Genomic DNA, 18,702 nt, shown 5'->3' on the forward strand with positions numbered 1-18,702 from the left:
TTTGCCTATAATGACAGTTCAATCTCCATTTGGATTTGTTAACAGGAGAGTTAGTACTATAAATGCCAATCCCTCTTTGATTTTTGGTTTATTTGTTATTATTGAAAGGATATGTACCATTTTCAAGAAGATCAGTGTTTTTTCCCCAGACACTATGTTTAGAAGAGAAAATCATAGTTATCAGTATGTCCAATCAAGTTTAGCCTTATTCAGCTCTTAATAAAAGTTTTATCTCTCAAATGGTCAGCTCTCCTAACCATATCAAGTCAGCAGATTATTCCTGGCTTTTTATTTGTTGGGTTATTGTAATTACAGCATTCTCGCAGCTGTTAGAAACACAGATACACAACTAATGCACCAATCTGAGAGAGAAGTCTACTGAGAGAGAGGGGAGAGAGAGAACAGTTTCGTGTCATTTTCTGATTTCCTTCAGACTCTTTATTTCTGAGAATCATCAGAGCACAGACTTCTTGAACTCTTTGTCTTAGAATTGTCCAAACTTTGAAATGTGTGATAGAATATTCAACTCTTGTTCAGCTTTAACTGAAAATCAAATGCAAAATTCATATTTTCAGTATCACTTTTAAATTTGATACTTACCTCTTTCATTTTTTAGTTTGCATAAAACAGATTACACATCTTTCCCCATGCCCTGATTTTAGATTTATATCTAATAATGGAAACCCTTTATTAAAAGTTCCTTAAGTGTCTATGTGCCTCTGAGTTCTTTATGCATGTTAATCAAGTCATCTCCATAAAAATCCCTTGAAGTAGACACTACCATTATGTCCATTAAAAAAAGAAAGAGGAAACAGGCATAGAGGGATTAAAGTAACCTGCTCAAGATCACAGAGTTGCATTACCAGGAAGATAGGATGTAAACTAGGGAAGACAGTCTCTTCATAATCACTGTGATGTACTGCTGTCTCAAGTATGAGACCAAATTTATTGCAAGTAGAAAAGCGATGAAAAACAATCTCATGGAAGGGATAGAAGACGTAGCTAAAGCACATTGAATGGAGGGGGCACTTGTGGTTTCTTTGGGTTTTTGATTTCCTAATCTATGTAGTATGATTTCCTAATCCATGTATTATGATGCTACTTTATTGCCTCTTTATTAGGCTTATAATTGAAATTATTGATGAGATAATTAAGTGTGTTCTGTGACTTATCTTCTCCTCTTCTAGTTACTAGGCATAATTTAGGTTGGTTTTTCTAGAAAGATTAAATGTTTAGGAGATGCACCCAGCTCTCATTTATGTTCTCCAAGGCTGTGTAATTAAGGTTTTATTCTCTGCCTACATTAACAGCAAGGATGGTTGTGGAGGCAGAGAACAAATCGAAATGCCTTTGGAGTGTCTAATTTGAGTATGCACTACACCCATTTATGCTTGGAGCTGTGTGATTTCACCGGATTCGGAAAGTGAGACAAATGTAGAGGGTATGCTGAGGAACTTTGTAATGCAAATAGTTTACCTGTATAGCATTTCTCCTTTCATATTTTGATGACCTGGAGATGTAAAATGAAAGAACTAATGAATTCTTTCATGTGTCAAGTAATATACTCAGAAATTATAAATAAGGGTTTATTCTAAGACCTATTTTTCCAACCAATGGGAGGCCACCTCAAAATCAACCTACAAAAGAGTGAAGTTCTCAAAACAATTTCTTTCATCATTTTCTTCCATATCCCCATTGTAGAGTCAGGGTGGATATATTGGGTTAGCCTGGAATTTCTTCTGAGATCATCTCTCTGCCAACAGTTGAGCCATGATCACCTTCATACATTGTGGTATCCTTAGTATTTATGTTGTTTTCTTTTTCTTTGTACTCACTTCTTTTTGCTTCCTTTCCCTTATCACTCTTCCCTTTCTTTCTCCTTTTCCATGTCCTCCTCCTGCTCCTCGTCCTCCTCTTCTTTTTAAAAAAAATTTCTTTTTCTCTTGGTGGTTATTTTTTTCTTCTCCTTTGCTCTCCTTCCTTTCCTCTATCTCTTCTTCCATTCTTCTGCCCTTATATCCTCTCTTTCTACTTTCATTTTTTTAGTTAAATTTTTACATATTGATAATTAAGAAAATATTGTTATATTTTAAAATACTTTCAATATTTTATAGAAAGGATAGGTATATTTAAAAACAATTACCTACTAATTGTATCATTAGATATGTGCTCTCCAGTTAGAGACTGCTCTTCCAGATACCCTCTCACTAGAGAGACAATAGTACAAACAGGAGCAGCACATATTATGTTACTACAGGACAGTTGCCAGTTCATAAAAGATGGTACTGAAAGATCTGGTAAGCATCTTGTATCATTTCACTCTCATTTCTGCTTTTAATCTGGTTTGCACCGCCTGAGCCATCTTTCCCTAAAGATCACTGCCATGGAGATAGATCCTTCTTTAGATGTCAACACATCTGTCTACAGCGAGGGTGTTAACTTTTTTAGGGCTTGCTGACTTGTCAGCCTTAGGTGCTCTTCTTGTCATCATGGAACCTTTTGCCTCACTCAGCAGAAATCCACATTCTGCTGTTTCTTTCATCTGTTTTCTTGTGAGTGCTTTGTGCTGGACTGTAGGCATGTTGGAGTTCTGTAATGTCTAGGTAAATGTCTCTTTGCATCCCCCATGTTTTTCAGGCAATAGATACATCATGAAGAACTCTTCCATGGCGGAAGGATGTTTTATGGTTTTAGTTATTAAACTATCTTCCCCCATTAGGATCCTCTTTAGCATCTGTTTGCAATTCTTGTTTATCTCTATTTTGAAGCAATGGGGGTGACAAGTTGGATATGTGTGCTCTTCAGGATATTCTGCTCTTCCCTTTCTTCTGCATTTCTCTCTTGTATTTTTTTCCCATACAACATTGGCTTTCAAATGGCTGAAATAGAATGTATTGATGGTATAGTGGTGGCAAGCATAACTGCTTTCCAAATTATTGAAATGGACCTTAAAGATACATTGATATGCTGTCATTTCACATACCAGATAATCACAGGGGAACTAGTTCTTCGGAGTTATATTGAGTAAAATGAGAAAACCAGTTCTTGATAAACTATGGATTAATGCACAAGGTAATTATAAAGATGCACACACTAAGCTGGGTGCCAGTGGCCCAGGCCTGTAATCCTAGATACTCAGGAGGCTGAAATCTGAGGATAGCGGTTCAAAGCCAGCTGGGGCAGAAAAGTCCATGAGACTCTTATCTCCAATAAACAAACCACTAGAAAACTGGAAGTGGCGCTGTGGCTCAAGCGGTAGAGCACTTGCCTTGAGCTGAAAGAGCGCAGGGACAGCACCCAGGCCCAGAGTTCAAGCCCCATGATTGACCAAAATAAATAAATAAATAAATGCAAACACTGAAGAATATGTAAAGTTTTCTGAAAACATATATCTACTATACTACATTAACAAATTCAGGGCCTTGATCTTGCTTCACTTACTTGGTTGTCTGGTGCTGTGCTACTTGAGACATTATTCCAGACCAGCTTTTTGCTGGTTGTTTTGAAGATGGAGCATTGCAGACTTGTTTTGCTCAGGCTCACTTCAAGCTGTGATCCTTTGGCTCTCTGCCTTTTGAGTAGCTAGGGTTATGGGGATGAGCCACTAGCATCTGGCCTGCTCTAAGTTTTGACACTCCTTCCCACACTGGTGGTCTCTTTTAAATCCATATGAAAAAGGTGCTCACGTTGGTAGGACACCAGTGGGAACAGGCTGCCGGAATAAGCATGCATGGCCTGAGAGTGAGATAATTGCCAGATAATTAGATTTGTTATTGAAATGTTTAGACATTAATTTCCCATCAGAAGTATATTACTGAAGCACTCTGCATGCTCTGGAATGCATTTGTGAAGAATTACACATACAGAAACAGTCTCTGTGCATATTAGTAGATGAATTCTGAGTATAGTTATTTTTAGCCAAGACCAGCCCATACAGATTTTTTAGAGTTATTTAAAAGTTTTGTATTTTTTTCTCAGTGATTTTTCTTTAACATCCCAGCCTTTTACTTGTAAGGTTTTACTTTTTTGACTATCAGCCCATAACCTCAAGTCCTCTTAAATTAGTACCCCCATAATTGTCTCTGTTGCTATCAATTATAGTACTTGAAAATGAACCACATCTGAAGAAAGGTTTGTGTTTAGTTCAAACAGCTCCTTTTTTGCCACATTGAGAATAAGTGCATTGCTAAAGTGTCATTTTAAAGAGCTCTGAAGCTTTAAAATTTCTTCTCACTGACATATTATTTTAGAATTTTTTTCATCAGATTTTGTTCTATATTATTAGAGGGAAAGACATACTGTGAGGCTGAAGAACTTGAAGGAAATTGATCCCTTCATATTTTTCACTTGACAGTGACACATTTCTGTTAAAAACACATGTAAATGAATTATCAGTGAGAACTGTGGAAAATAGTATGTGGAAGAAATAGTTTCAAAAACTAGGGTTAAAATAGAAAATACAGTTACAGTCCTCAGTCAGTGAAAAAAGCCACTTAGTTTGTTTATGCCTAATTTATGCTGAATATTTCTTCACATTTGACTTTAACTTAAAATCAGTTGGCTCTGAGAGCTAGATTTTGGATGTTCTTGAGCGTATAAATTCGTCATGTCAAGTCAGTGACAAGGGTGCCATGAATTTCTGCTACTCTTCATCCTGGGAATATAAGGATGTTGATAAGAAATTTCTGTGTTCCTATTTCCCTTAAAGAGTTCATTCAATTCCTTGACCATAAAGCACTGAGCTCTTGCTTTTTTCTAAATATTAATGACCTATGCGTTTCCCCAATTTTCAGAGAGAATATAAATAGTATATTTGCTTCGGGACAGCAGAATTGAACCTTTTCTTATATACCCAAGAAGTTTAGTTATACGAAGTATGTGTCATTGAATGACTTTGCCATTTCTACTCTGCTTAATCTGTTCACTCCATTATCCAGAGAAATTTTCTTGGCTCATTCATTTTGTAAAATAGTAATCTCATCCAAGTGGTTATTACTGAAGTTTGCTACCTGAAGTGGTATTCTTTAGCCATGTGCAGTTGTTTAAATTTCAGTTAATTGAAAGTAGTGACAATCATTAAACATTAAAAAATCACTTGTTCATTTGTAGTGTTCCACTTTTAGGTGTACATCAGCTACCTGTGGCTCATAGGCTCTGCCACTGGACTCAGAAGACTATAAAAGGTTTTATCACATAGAACTCCTAGGGTTCTTGCTTGATCTTCATACTATTCCTTTAAAATAACAAGTTGTACAATGCTCCTTTTGTTTATAGAGATGAGGAAACTGGAAGGTAACTAATGTGCCTTCTCATGGAAGCAAAGATAACTCCAGCTAACTTAAAAGGTCTATCTACAATGTTTGAACTTAAAGTCTAAGTAGCTTAAAAGTGAAATAGGTTTTTAGTTGACTACTTTTGTAGCTAATGTTCACAAGCACAAACTAAATACTTACTCACCTAGTAAGTGGGAAAAATAAATACTTAAAAGTTCTGGTTCACACAGAATTTACAGTAGTCATGTATATTGTCTCTAATAGTAAATGTGTTTTATTTAAAAATTTTATCTATATTGTTCCTATCAGTTTTGTTTTTCTGATTGTGTACATTTGTTATGGATAAAATGACACCCCCCCAACCAACAAAACAAAATAAAACGAATGGTCAGATGTCAGTGGTGCACCCATGTAATCTTAGCTACTCAGGAGACTGAGATTTGAGAACACCATTCAAAGCCAGCCTGGGCAGGAAAATCTGTGAGACTCTTATCTCCTATTAACTCAAAAAGCCAGAAATGGTGAGGTGGCTCAAAGAATAGAGTGGTAGCCTTGAGCACAAAAGCTGAAGGACAATACCCTGAGTTGAAGCTCTAGGACAGGTGTGTGTGCACACGCTCACACACATAGACACACACACACACAAACTACAAAAAACCCACATTTTTTAAAAAGACAAAATTAATAGAGCATAAAATAATTATACTTTCTCTAATTGGATTTTATGATATGTGGTTCTAAGATTGTGTGGCGTTAAATAGGATGTAATGTTCATATGAATTGCTGGCATTATCCAAGAAGGAAGTAGGTAATCTGTAAAATTGTCATTGTCATTGTTATTGTGTTAGCCACTAAAAAATGGTCCAAATTTTATTTCTTGCTTTTATTGTACTTAAAAAACTTGTTAGTTCGATGAAGGTATTCTTCAGCCTAGTTCAAGAAGAAATAATGAAGTTGGCAGGTTTTCCCTAGGGAGAGAAGCACAACTTTATATATAGAATATCAGCTCAGAAAACACAACTCCATTTCCAGACCGGTCTTTCTTAGACCAAAATATCTTACTGATATTTTTTCTCAAATTTACTTTTCTTTTGTGTCTCTTTACTACTAGTAGTTACTGCTACCTGGATTTTCTGATTTTTTTTAAAAAAATTAACTTAATTTTACTGTGAAGGTGATGTACAGAGGGGTTACACTTACATAGATATGGTAATGAGTACATTGTTACCCCCTCTTTTCTTTTCTTCCACTTTCCCTCTTTATTAACTCCCCCCGCCAAGTTGTAAACTTCATTTCCAACAGTGTCTTGTATCACTGTTGCATTGGTTCACCCTTTGTACTTTTCTATTTTGTGTAATTCACTTTCCCTTCCCCAAATCAGATACACATATGTATGTATGTAAAAAACAGTGACAGCAGCGGATAAACCAAAGGGGAAAAAAGAAAAAGAAAAAGGAAAGAATTTAACACAGTACACTAAAAAAGCAAAATGAAAACCTCTTGTTTCCATATCTTGGAATTATTTTGAATAGCCTTATTTGGTAATATATACATAGCTATTGCACTATTGTGATCCTCTGCTAGGACTATCCTACACATATACTAATTATTACAAATGAGGGAAACCATGGAGCCTATGTTTCTTTGGGCCTGGCTTACTTCACTTACTATGTTTTTTTTTCAAGTCTTTCTATTTCATTACAAATAGGGTAATGTCATTCTTTCTGATGGAAGCATAGAATTTCATTGTGTATACATACTACATTTTCTTGATCCATTCATCTATTTAGGGGCATGTAGATTGGTTCCATGATTTTGCTATGGTAAATAATGCTGCAGTGAACATAGTTGTGCTGGTAGCTTTAGTGTGACCTTGTTTGTGATCATTGGGTAAATGCCCAGGAGTGGAATTCCTGGATCATAGGGGAACTCTATGTGTATGTAATCTTTTGAGGAACCTCCATACTGTTTTCCAGAGTGGTTCAACCAGTTTACATTCCCACCAACAGGATAATAGTGTTCCCTTTTGGAAACATCCCTACCAGCATCTGTTTTATTTGTTTCCTTGATAAATGGCCATTCTAACTGGGGTGAGGTGAAATCTCACTGTTGTTTTGATTTACATTTCTTTATGTGTCTCTTGGTTATTCTTATTTTCTTTCCAGAGAAGTCTCTTTTTAATTATTTAGCCCACTTATTAATGGGGTAGTTGTTTCTTTGAGGATTTGTTATTAGGGACTTAACTTTTTGAGCTCTACATATTTTTATTTTTATTTTAGTTTATTTTGTCGGTTGTGGGTCCTGAACTCCTGGCCTGGGCGCTGTCCCTCAGCTCTTCAGCTCACAGTGAGTGCCCTACCACTTGAGCCACAGCACCACTTCCAGCTTGTTCTGCTTATGTGGTGCTGAGGAATCAAACCCAGGGCCTCAGGCATGCAAGGCAAGCACTCTACCACTGAGCCACCTTCCTAGCCCCTTTATGTATATTTTAGATAGAAGGCTCTTTTCTGTTGTGTAGCAAATGAAGATCTTCTCCCAGTCTATGGGCTTTCCATTTATCTTGCTAGCTATGCCCCTTGCCATGCAGAAGCTCTGCAGTTTAATGCAATCACATTTATCCAGCCTTTCTTTGATTTGTTGTATTTCTGGATTTTTATTTGGGAAGTTTCGACATGTGCCAAGGAGCCCTAGTATAATGTTTTCAGGGTCTCTGCTCATACCTTGAGCTCTTTGATCCATTTGGAGTTGATTCAGATGCAGGATGATATATAAAGATCAAACTTTAATTTTCTACATGTGCATAGCCAATTCTGCCAGCACTACTTGTTAAAGAGGCTGCCTTTCTTCCATCCGATGATTTTTGCCACCATTAACAATGTTAAGTGGCCATAGGTCTGTGGGATCATTTCTTGGTCTTCAATTTTATCCCATGATTTTCTGACTCTTTAAGATCAGGAATGACAACCTTAAAAGATAGTTATTAGTTGTTTAAATTTATATCAGAATCCTAAGTTTAGGATTTCCCTAAGAATATGTGTGCTCTTTGTTCAATGTGCATAGTATGATCATGGCACATGAATTTCAAAGATTACAAAATCAAAGAAAAGTTATGATCTATGATAATTTCTTAGCAATTTCAATTGTGTACCAGCAGGAGTTTATAACATTTTTATTAGGAAAGTTCAATCTCTCTGAGCAATATAGAAGTTAAAATGAGAACCTTTTTCACCTCTACATTTTATATTCTTTCTTTGTCTACTTCAAAAGAGATTGAGATACTTGTGAATTTACCACTTTTGATTCATGTTTAAGTTCCTAAAAAGTACCTAGAGAAATAACACATTTAAATCTCTTGTGCTTTTGAAAATCAAGATTCTTTTTCCCTCCATTGTATTGGGAAATATATGTACAACTTTTGCAATATAATGTCTTATACTTCATATTTTAATTGCTTTAGTCTCTTTAAGTACTTGATTAGAGTGATCTAGGCAGTATCCTGAAAGGCCTGACTTGATATCTCATTAGCTACTGACTGATTATCAGGTTGCTGCCAGGGAATGTGCCCCATTCTTACCTTACTGGTTTAAGGATACGCTGTTATTGACAGATTGAAACCAAATCTGTGTACTTGGTTTGGAGATAGAGAACAGGTCTGAGGTGTGCCATGATCTCTGTTTGTTAAATGTTGAAGACCTTTATAAAGTGACATCATAATCTGTAGTCAATGCCATGTTGTTTATGTGTTTATAAAGATTTCCAAAAATTATAATAGTGGATATAAATTTACAAGTTTCTTTGGTTGAGGAAGCTGTTGGCCAGAGAGATTAAGCAACTTGATCAGAGTTCTGGCTCTCAGTGGAGACTTTTATCTTAATTCTATAGAGTTGAGGTAAAATCATATCTGAATGTGCTACAGAATATTATTTGCATTTTAAGTAGAGCCTCTAAACACTTTTGAGATGTCTGAGACTTTTCTCATGGAGTGATTTGGATATGAACAGTGATCACACATGCCACTTTTGAGCAGCTGTTGAAGAAGGCAGAATAAGATTATGCTAGTTGCTTATATACACCACACACACACACACACACACACACACACACACACTGGTTGCTGAAAAAAATTAAAAATATCGATTGGTATTTGGAAGGGAAACTATCCACCCTCACTTTTTTTTTGAATGTTTCACTCATGAAGTTCTTTCTTTTTTTTCTTCTGATTCTGGGATTTGAACTCAATGCCTGGGTGGTGTCTCTGAGCTTTTGTGATCAAGATTAGGCTGTAACTGCTCCAGCCATAGCTTAACTTAAGGCTTGTTGGTGATTAATTAGCGATAAAGATAAGAGACTTGTGGACTTTACTGTCCAGGCTGGCTTTTAACCATAATCTTTAGATCTCAGCCTCCTAAGTAGCTAGGCTAACAGATGTGAACCACTGGCACCTGGTCATAGTTTTAAAACCATAAATTTTGACTGGTCAGGGACAGCTCTTGATTGACTTGTCATTGGTGTATGTACTAAGAATGAGGGACAGTTTATATAAACTGTCAGCCAGAGGCTCCCAATGTCCTCAAACTATGTAATTCACACCCTGTCCCCATCCAGTCTATCTCTGTCACATGGTTAGGTTATATAGTACAGTTGGCCTTGAAGTTATCATTGAAACTAAGACTTCCAACCTCTGAGATTATAGATGTTTGCCATACCAAGAGTGGCCTAGTATGTAATTTCAAGTTGAGGACAGAAAGAAGAGCAGAAGAGCTATAGATAGTTGTATCTTATTTTGGCTTTTGCATATCCCTAGAAACCCCTATTCTTTTCTTAGTTTTTTTTTAAAGTACATGTTATTAAATCTTTTGGATTAGCTATAGTTGTTTTATTACTTACTTTTATCTGTTAACTTGGGTCTAAAAAATGTCTAATAGAAAGAAGCACTCCAGGAATAGCTGTTGAGAAATGAAGGGTTCAGTTTTGACTCTGATTTGTCACGTGATTTCATGAAACGCTACTATATTTTTGATGTGGAACAGTTGACAGTGTCCCCCTGTCCCCCTACAGAGAACCCACTGCGTGACACCATTCAAGTAACATTCATCTCTTCTACACTCCAGGTCACTTCTGGCGGAACATTCATTGGCATTGGACGGAAAACCCCAGATTGCCAGGGAAACACCAAGTATTTCCGCTGTAAATTCTGCAATTTCACTTATATGGGCAACTCTTCAACTGAACTCGAACAACATTTTCTTCAGACTCACCCGAACAAAATCAAAGCTTCTCTCCCCTCCTCTGACGGTGCGAAACCTTCAGAGAAAAACTCTAGCAAATCCATTCCTGCGCTTCGAGGCAGCGAGCCTGGAGACTTGGGGAAGTGGCAGGATAAGATAACAGTGAAGGCGGGAGATGACACTCCTGTCGGCTACTCAGTGCCCATCAAACCCCTTGATTCCTCGAGACAAAATGGTACAGAGGCCACCAGTTACTATTGGTGTAAATTTTGTAGTTTCAGCTGTGAGTCATCTAGCTCCCTTAAACTGCTAGAGCATTATGGAAAGCAGCATGGATCAGTGCAGTCAGGTGGCCTTAACCCAGAGTTGAATGATAAACTTCCCAGGGGTTCTGTCATTAATCAGAATGATCTAGCCAAAAGTGCAGAAGGAGAGCCAATGACCAAGGCAGAAAAGGGCTCGAGTGGGGCTAAAAAGAAGGACTTCTCCAGCAAGGGAGCAGAGGATAATATGGTAACAAGCTATAATTGTCAGTTCTGCGACTTTAGATATTCTAAAAGCCATGGCCCCGATGTCATTGTAGTGGGGCCGCTTCTCCGTCATTACCAGCAGCTCCACAACATCCATAAGTGTACCATTAAACATTGTCCATTCTGTCCCAGAGGCCTTTGCAGCCCAGAAAAGCACCTTGGAGAAATTACTTATCCGTTTGCTTGTAGAAAAAGTAATTGTTCCCACTGTGCACTCTTGCTATTGCACTTGTCTCCGGGGGCGGCTGGAAGCTCGAGAGTCAAACACCAGTGCCACCAGTGTTCATTCTCTACCCCTGATGTAGATGTGCTCCTCTTTCACTACGAGACTGTGCACGAGTCCCAAGTGTCAGATGTCAAACAAGAAGCAAATCATCTGCAAGGACCGGATGGGCATCCGTCTGTCAAGGAGAGCAAAGAGCACTCGTGTACCAAATGTGATTTTATTACCCAGGTGGAGGAAGAGATTTCCCGACACTACAGGTGAGCGACTTGGTAAAATACCAAGGGAGGACTGGGATTCAGAAGGATGGTACATAACTTGCTGTGATTGAGTTTGATGGGGAGGTGATAGGACATGATAACATAAAAGATGACTCATAGACTTGTAGATCACATGTGTATAGATTGATAACTTCAGATTTTCATTTCCTTCCCATCTGTTCTGCCATGGTAAAAGTCTGGTTACTGATTTAACATGATCTGCTCAGTTTACTTGGTTTAATAGGACACCACTTCAGCGTTTTTATTGGAGTCGTTCCAGATTAAACTATTCCAACAGGGGAATAATCAGCTTGAGGATGGGTTGCTCATTTTTCCCTTAAAGCAAGATTGGGCATTCTTTTTGCTTTGTACAGTTGAACAGCATTTTTGCTTTGCATACCAACAGAAATGGGAAGATGAGCATGTAGTTTTAAGTGTGATTCTCAAAGTACAGTTATACCTCTGAGAAGATAAACTTAAGCTTTTCAAAATAATGTAGCTATCGGCATGTTACATTAGTATTTTACTTCTATGTTGACCTATTCTCATTATAAACCTTAGCCTGCATATTTTTATAGAAGAATTTAGGTTATTTATCCTCATTTCATTTATGTATTCATTTGTGAATTAATTCCAGAAATGTATTGTTAGGCATTGGCTATACCTGAGTTAATAAGGCAGATGTAGACATCCACAATCATGTCCTAATAGAACAAATACTTAGGTAGGGAAGTCAAGACACTCACAGCTCATTATAAAGGTGATGAGTATCATAAAGAGTAGTGAAAAATAAAGTATTATGTTTGAACTAATACACTAACAACATCATTTAATAATGATGGATTAGAAATGTCTCCCCAAGGAAGGAGTATTTAAACTAAGACTTGTTTATAAGTAGGAATTAGTTCAGCAAAACCCTGGAGATACAGGTGTTCAGATATTACTTAGTGCTTATTGGCTGCTTTCTTATTATTATGCCTCTATGCACCCAGGAAAAAGCTTTATTTACTCTTTTTAAGTGTCTTTCCATATGTAGATTCAATATTCTTGTTGGATAAATCGGATTGTTTAAATTTTTACATCCCAAGATTTTTATTAAACAGTCCCTTCCATTTGTTTTAGAAGTGTGTGAATGAAGAGATTTGTGTCCAGCCATAGGGCAGTAATATCAGATGTTAAGTCAAAGGGCATCTTAATGTTCACAGTGCATTGAAATGTTCAGAAAACACTGACTAGAGATTTACACTGTTTAATTTATAAGGTCAGACCTAGGAAAGACAGCAATCAAATATGTGTTCACATTTGTGATGAGTGTTTCTGGCTCTTCTTATGTTAGCTGCATGTTAATTCATTTCTGGACTAGCAGACATAGCTTCTCTCTGAGCCTTACAGAGGTGATGTAAGGGCATTTTTTTGCATGTACATTTATTAAATGACATACAAATTTGATAATCTACCAAATGGGAATGCATGCAACATCCCACCTCCAAATATATATATAAAAAACAGCAGGTGATTTTTTTCTCCAGGAAGCTGAGCCCACTGCTGGATAAATTTTTTGGGAAAAAAGTTTTCCTCTTTATTAGATAAAGAACAGTATTACACCAGCAATATAAGTACGAATAATATTACCTAACAATGTTAAGATTTATTAAATACGCAGTAATGCGTTCCAGAGGAAAGAGACTATTCCTCCCATGCTCCCTGTTGTATCTACCCAATTTAAACCATTGTCAAGATGTCTGATAGAGGCTTTGTGAATGTCTTTATGTAAATTAAATTCTCATGAGCATTTGACATCACAATAGTTATGAATGAGCTGAGAATCTCCAAGGTGAGTTACATTTTAATCTTTGCTTTTGGATCCTTTTGAGGATATAAGTTTCCACACGAAAAAAACAGTTTTCTTTGTTTTTTATTATCAAAGAAAACAAATAGCACCTGGTTCTTAGAGCAGTGAAATGCATTTACCTTTATTTTTAAGTCCTGATGTGTTTTTGCTAATCCAAGAACCATCTCTACTCTGTGAGTTCTTGTACACATGTTTGAAATTGAGAGCTTTATAATTTCAGAAGTAAAATAATAAATCCCTCTAGTAATGTATATCCAGCAAAACCATCTTCCCCGAAGAAAACTAGATATCGTCAGTTAAGTAGGGATCTGGGAAATATCTGGATAAATCTAAACAAACAAGGTCTGCTTCAGCCTAAGGTCAAATTCTAGAGGGTGTATAACCAGAATTAAGATGTTCTTAGGAGAATATTGAACTGTTTAAAGTTAGGGAGTTAGGATATTGTTAGGCATATTTGGAAAAATAGAAAAAAATAAAAATAATAAATACAGGACAGGAAATAAGTATATGAATTCCAAACCACAGAGGTGAACAATGGAGTAGGAAAGTAAAGAACTCTGTTTTGAAATGGGACGAGTATATATATTAGAAAAATTAAATCATTAAAAACTTAAACACAAAATGACAAGAAGTGTAGATTCCAGGAATTTTACAATGTATATTATATGATTAAACTTTTAAAACTGTAGGTTAAAATTTCTACTATAAGGATATTAAAAAGGGAAGTTCAACCCTGTAAAATTTAAAAAATAAATATGTAAAGTATAAGTCTGTTTAGACATAGCCAGGAAAGACTAAAGTAGTATATACTAGCAAATACAAAACTATGAGACATTAAGATAATTATTAATCTTACAAAATTTAGACTTTTAAAAAAAGAATGATCAGACATATTGATGATTTAACTCATTAGATGCATAACGTTTGAATAGGTAGCAAAAACAGTTAATTCAATCTCAGTGGCAAATTTTGAATTTCTTACTGAATGCTAATCAAAAAATCTTGTTCAGTTTAAAAGAATTGACCAACAAATTAATAAACACAATTTCCTAAAAATGTAATAAAAATATAAATTCCTTATTCCACAACTGGAGAAGGCATATTCTTTTGAAGTAGATACAGACTAGTTAAAAAATGGGCATTTTTTTTAAGCCAGAACAGAAATCAGATTTCAGAAAAATAGCATCAAATAGAATACATCTTTTGACCCATTGCTTATTAATCTAGGCTTCATAATAAATAATTACAGATTAAGTTATATAAGACATACCCTATCTAAAAATGAGATAACCTAATTATTGCCAGTAAACACAGACTTTAAGACATAAAGCATTGTAGATTTATGGAGTCAGTGTATATAATTTCCAAAGCTCAGTTTGGCAATTCTGTCAATATCAGTTGCTTGTATCCTTTATGTAATTTCACTCCTCAGAAGAAAACCTGCATATGTGCATAGGAAAGTATGAAAATTGAATAAATGTAATTATTGAAACAGAAAAGTACCAAAACAACCATCAATCACAAAGTGGAGCCAACTCCCCCTTCTATCTATTCATGAGAAATTACACTTTGTATAACGTTCATAGAGTAGAATATTATGAATAATTAGCTTGAATAAATGTCAATTAACTACAACATGGATGAATCCTTTAAACTTAATTCTGCCTGAATAAAAATTATGAAGACTGTTCACAGATGGTTAGCATTTTATATAGTTTTTAAAACTGGAAAACAAAACTATGTTTTGTTAAAGTTGTATGTAGTTATCCATGGCATGTGCATGTATTCATAAATATTCATGTATCTATATTTACCTCTACCATAAATATTATTTGTTTTACTTATCTGATTACTTTTGAGTCAAGGACCATGAAGTTTTTTTGCTCCCTAGACTGGCCTTAACCCTTGATCCTTCTGTGCTCAGACTCCCAAGTATCTAGAATTACACGGCTGAGTCACTAGCATCTGACTTTATTCTCTATTTCTTTAGATGTGTTTGTATGTATGTAAGTATATATGTAGCTAATCATTGTTTATGATTTTATAATTATAGGGTAGTTTTCAACTTGTGAATCTGGATAAATGTGTATGTGCACATGTTTTTGTTTCAGTAACATTAAATTATATGTTTTCAAAATTAAAAAATATTCACTAATTTTCACTACATATAACTAATCAAGTTATGAATAAGTGCTTAGTATTTCTTACTATTAGAGAACTTCCTAAACTCATTAATTTACTTATTATCGACCTAGCTATTTTTTTTTCTTGTGAGTCAGAATGTGGAAAAACAGACATGGTTTGAGTGGTATGTAAATAACTCACCTGTCTAGTTTAAGATTTTTTTTTAATTGTGAAAATACCATACAGAGGGGTTACAAGAACATGAACAAGGTAATGAGTACATTTCTTATCAAGCATTGTTGCCTCCTCCTTAGTTTCCCCTTCCCATCCCTTCCAATGTCTGCCCCGCCCCTCCACTCCCAGGCCAAAGGTGTAAAGTTCTTGTACATCTCATTTTTGCAATGGGTCCACCTGTATCCCTATTTAAACAATTGTTTTTTTCCCTTTCCCTCCACAGATTATATCAGCATCAAATACAGTGAAAACAGGGGTTATACTATGGGAGAGGGACATACAAAGCAATAAAGAAATCATCTTATAAATATGTTAGAAACAATCACAAGAAAGACAAAACATTTAAGTCCTTATCTTGGGGTTCATTTTGCCTAACATCAACTTATCTGACTGTTTCTCAGACATATACTAGTATTGCAAATAAGAGAAACCATGGGACCTATGTTTCTTTGGGCCTGGCTTACTTCACTTAATATAATTTTTTTCCAGGTCTTTCCATTTCCTAACAAATGGGGCAATATCATTCTTTCTGATGGAGGCATAGAATTCCTTTGTGTATATATACCACATTTTCTTGATCCATTCATCTACTGAGGGGCTTCTGGGTTGGTTCCATATCTTTGCTATGGTAAATAATGCTGCAATAAACATAGTTGTGCTGGTAGCTTTAGTATGGTCTTGTTTGTGATCATTCGGGTAAATGCCCAAAAGTGGGATTGTTGGGTCATAGGGGAGCTCTATGTGAAGTCTTTTGAGGAACCTCCATACTACTTTCCAAAGTGGTTGAACAAGTTTATACACCCACCAACAATGCAGTAGGATTCCCTTCTGTCCACATCCACTCCAGCGTCTGTTGTTATTAGAGTTCTTATGACTGCATTTGAAAAGTTTCAAATAGTGCTCTCACCTTTTAGACATAAAATACCGAAATTCAGTCTGCAATATCTGATATTAGATTCCATGGATGATCTACTTAAGGGAGCTGTTGCCCAGTTTATCTTATAAAGATTCTCTGAAAGAACATAGTCCGGGTGCTCTAATTCTGAAGAATAGATTTTTATGATAAACACTTAAATTATCAGAACATCTGAAAATACCACGTACATAAAGCATTAATACATTTTTGTAAAAGAGTGGAGGCCAAGATGGTAATGTTCTGATTTGGGTTATATTGTTTTAAATACTACCCAATAAATTAGTTTCCGTTGAAACCCTAAAATACGTATAAAATCTAGTTAGTTACATTTTCTTCTCTGAGACAGAATGTTACCAAGGATATTGTGGCTTGTCACTTTTATTTGTATATATTTTATGTATGAGAAATTTCAGAAAAGTACTAAGAACTGTGCAAGAGTAGTTATCAAGGCTTAGAATAAGATAAAAATTATCCCTCCTTTTCATTTATATTAGTTTATCTCAGTTGTTTCCTCTTCTTATTTGCTTTCTATTTTATGGGAAGCATTATTATTATATTTTGAATATATTCTAGAAGAGGCCCTTGAAAGTGAATTGTAAGGTGCAGTTTTACATGACATTAATAACACTTTCTTCAAGAAGTACATTAGAAAATAAAGCTTCTCTCTTCCCCAATCAGTTACCACAAATGAGGAAATATTAGATTATTTCAATTTGCAAATGCAATATAAGTGGACTGAATACAATCTTATTTAGAATTCAATTTGATTATATTCTGTAAATTTGCCTTCTCACTTAACTAAGGGTAAATACTCTGTTTCCACTTCTGTAGGATTGATCTTATTAATCTCTACTTTCTATGTCCTTCAGCTATTCTCATCCATCTTTCAGTGTGTCATTCCACAGGCACAGAATATTACATGCCCTACTTAACAGACTTCTATATCAACCAAGCATATGTTGCAAAAATGATTAGCTCTAATAGCTGTCATATCTACTGAGGTGTTTGAATTTAAATAGTTATTCACCTTCACTTACTCCATCTCTGTGATAATTTTTCTGTAGTTATTTGACTCAGTAATGACCAAAAGCTACCTTTCAAAATCTAATTGATTAGTATTTATGATAGATTTCTTTGTTGGTTCATTTTGTTATTGAGGAAAAGAAGCATGTTTTAAACTATTCAAAGTGAAACTCAAGTTATTCACTAAAGGAGAAATTTTCAACTGATAGCTGTAAATCTCTGAAGTTAAGCTTTAAAGAAGGAAACACAGCCTCACTGAGAAACTTCAAATAAAATATCAACGAGTAGCATCATTTAGCTGACTTTTTTTTTTCCTGGTAGCAGTCCTCGGTCCTTTATGAATTGTTAAAATAATTTATACTAATCTCTAGTAATGAATGAGTGCTATTGTTGGGATAAAAGGTGACTTGCGAACTGAAATATGGAACGATTTAAAAAGGAATGCTTTTCAACAGCACAAAAAAGTATGTAAAATAGGTATTAAACAGTTTCTCACAGAAAATGACCTGAAGCAAATACAATTTGATATTTTTACTCAATCTGATAGCCTTTTTCTTCCAGAAAAATCTAAACCCAGAGAAAGCTAAACCAGGTTTTTGTTTTAAACATTTTTTGGATACATCTCTTAATAGTGTATAGGCCATAATGATTGATAAATGCATCCCAGATACTGCATGGGACATACTTACACTAAAATAATATTTGTTTATTATTTGAAATTCAAATTCACTCGAATTTGAATTCAACTGTTAAATTCAACTGTATTTAACCTGGCCACCTTAGACGGAGATCTGTTAAATGACATCTTTTTTCCACAGGTAGCAAGAGGAGAATGTTTGCTTTCGAGTTGGCAGAGGATATAGAAATGAAAAATGCAAAGCTGACACTGTATTTACAGTATCTTTTAAATTAATTTGGCTTCATGTAGCTAGAACTTCTAGGAGTTGTTAAATAATGAAGTGTTTATACAGAGTCCCACTCAAAATAGGTCATTTGAAAAATACGTGTGTACCTCTTAATATTTCTTTCCTGCTTTATT

At 35.4% G+C, this 18,702-nt stretch overlaps 1 protein-coding gene across 3 annotated transcripts in view; it reads left to right on the forward strand.

The window, feature by feature from the left end:
* Positions 1 to 18,702, forward strand: part of Trps1 (trichorhinophalangeal syndrome I) — a 232,228-nt gene that overhangs the window by 50,459 nt on the left and 163,067 nt on the right. Inside the window, exons 3-4 of one of the 3 annotated variants that reach the window (XM_013012511.1) lie at positions 10,385 to 10,736; positions 11,337 to 11,514. In XM_013012511.1, the coding sequence (XP_012867965.1) occupies positions 10,385 to 10,736; positions 11,337 to 11,514 (530 nt within the window). Of the gene's footprint in view, positions 1 to 10,384; positions 11,515 to 18,702 lie in introns of all 3 variants that reach the window. The other 2 variants (XM_013012512.1, XM_013012510.1) reach the window with 2 other exon arrangements.

The sequence above is a fragment of the Dipodomys ordii genome, unplaced genomic scaffold, assembly GCF_000151885.1.
Source record: "Dipodomys ordii isolate 6190 unplaced genomic scaffold, Dord_2.0 Scaffold17, whole genome shotgun sequence".
Classification (NCBI taxonomy): Eukaryota; Metazoa; Chordata; class Mammalia; order Rodentia; family Heteromyidae; genus Dipodomys; species Dipodomys ordii.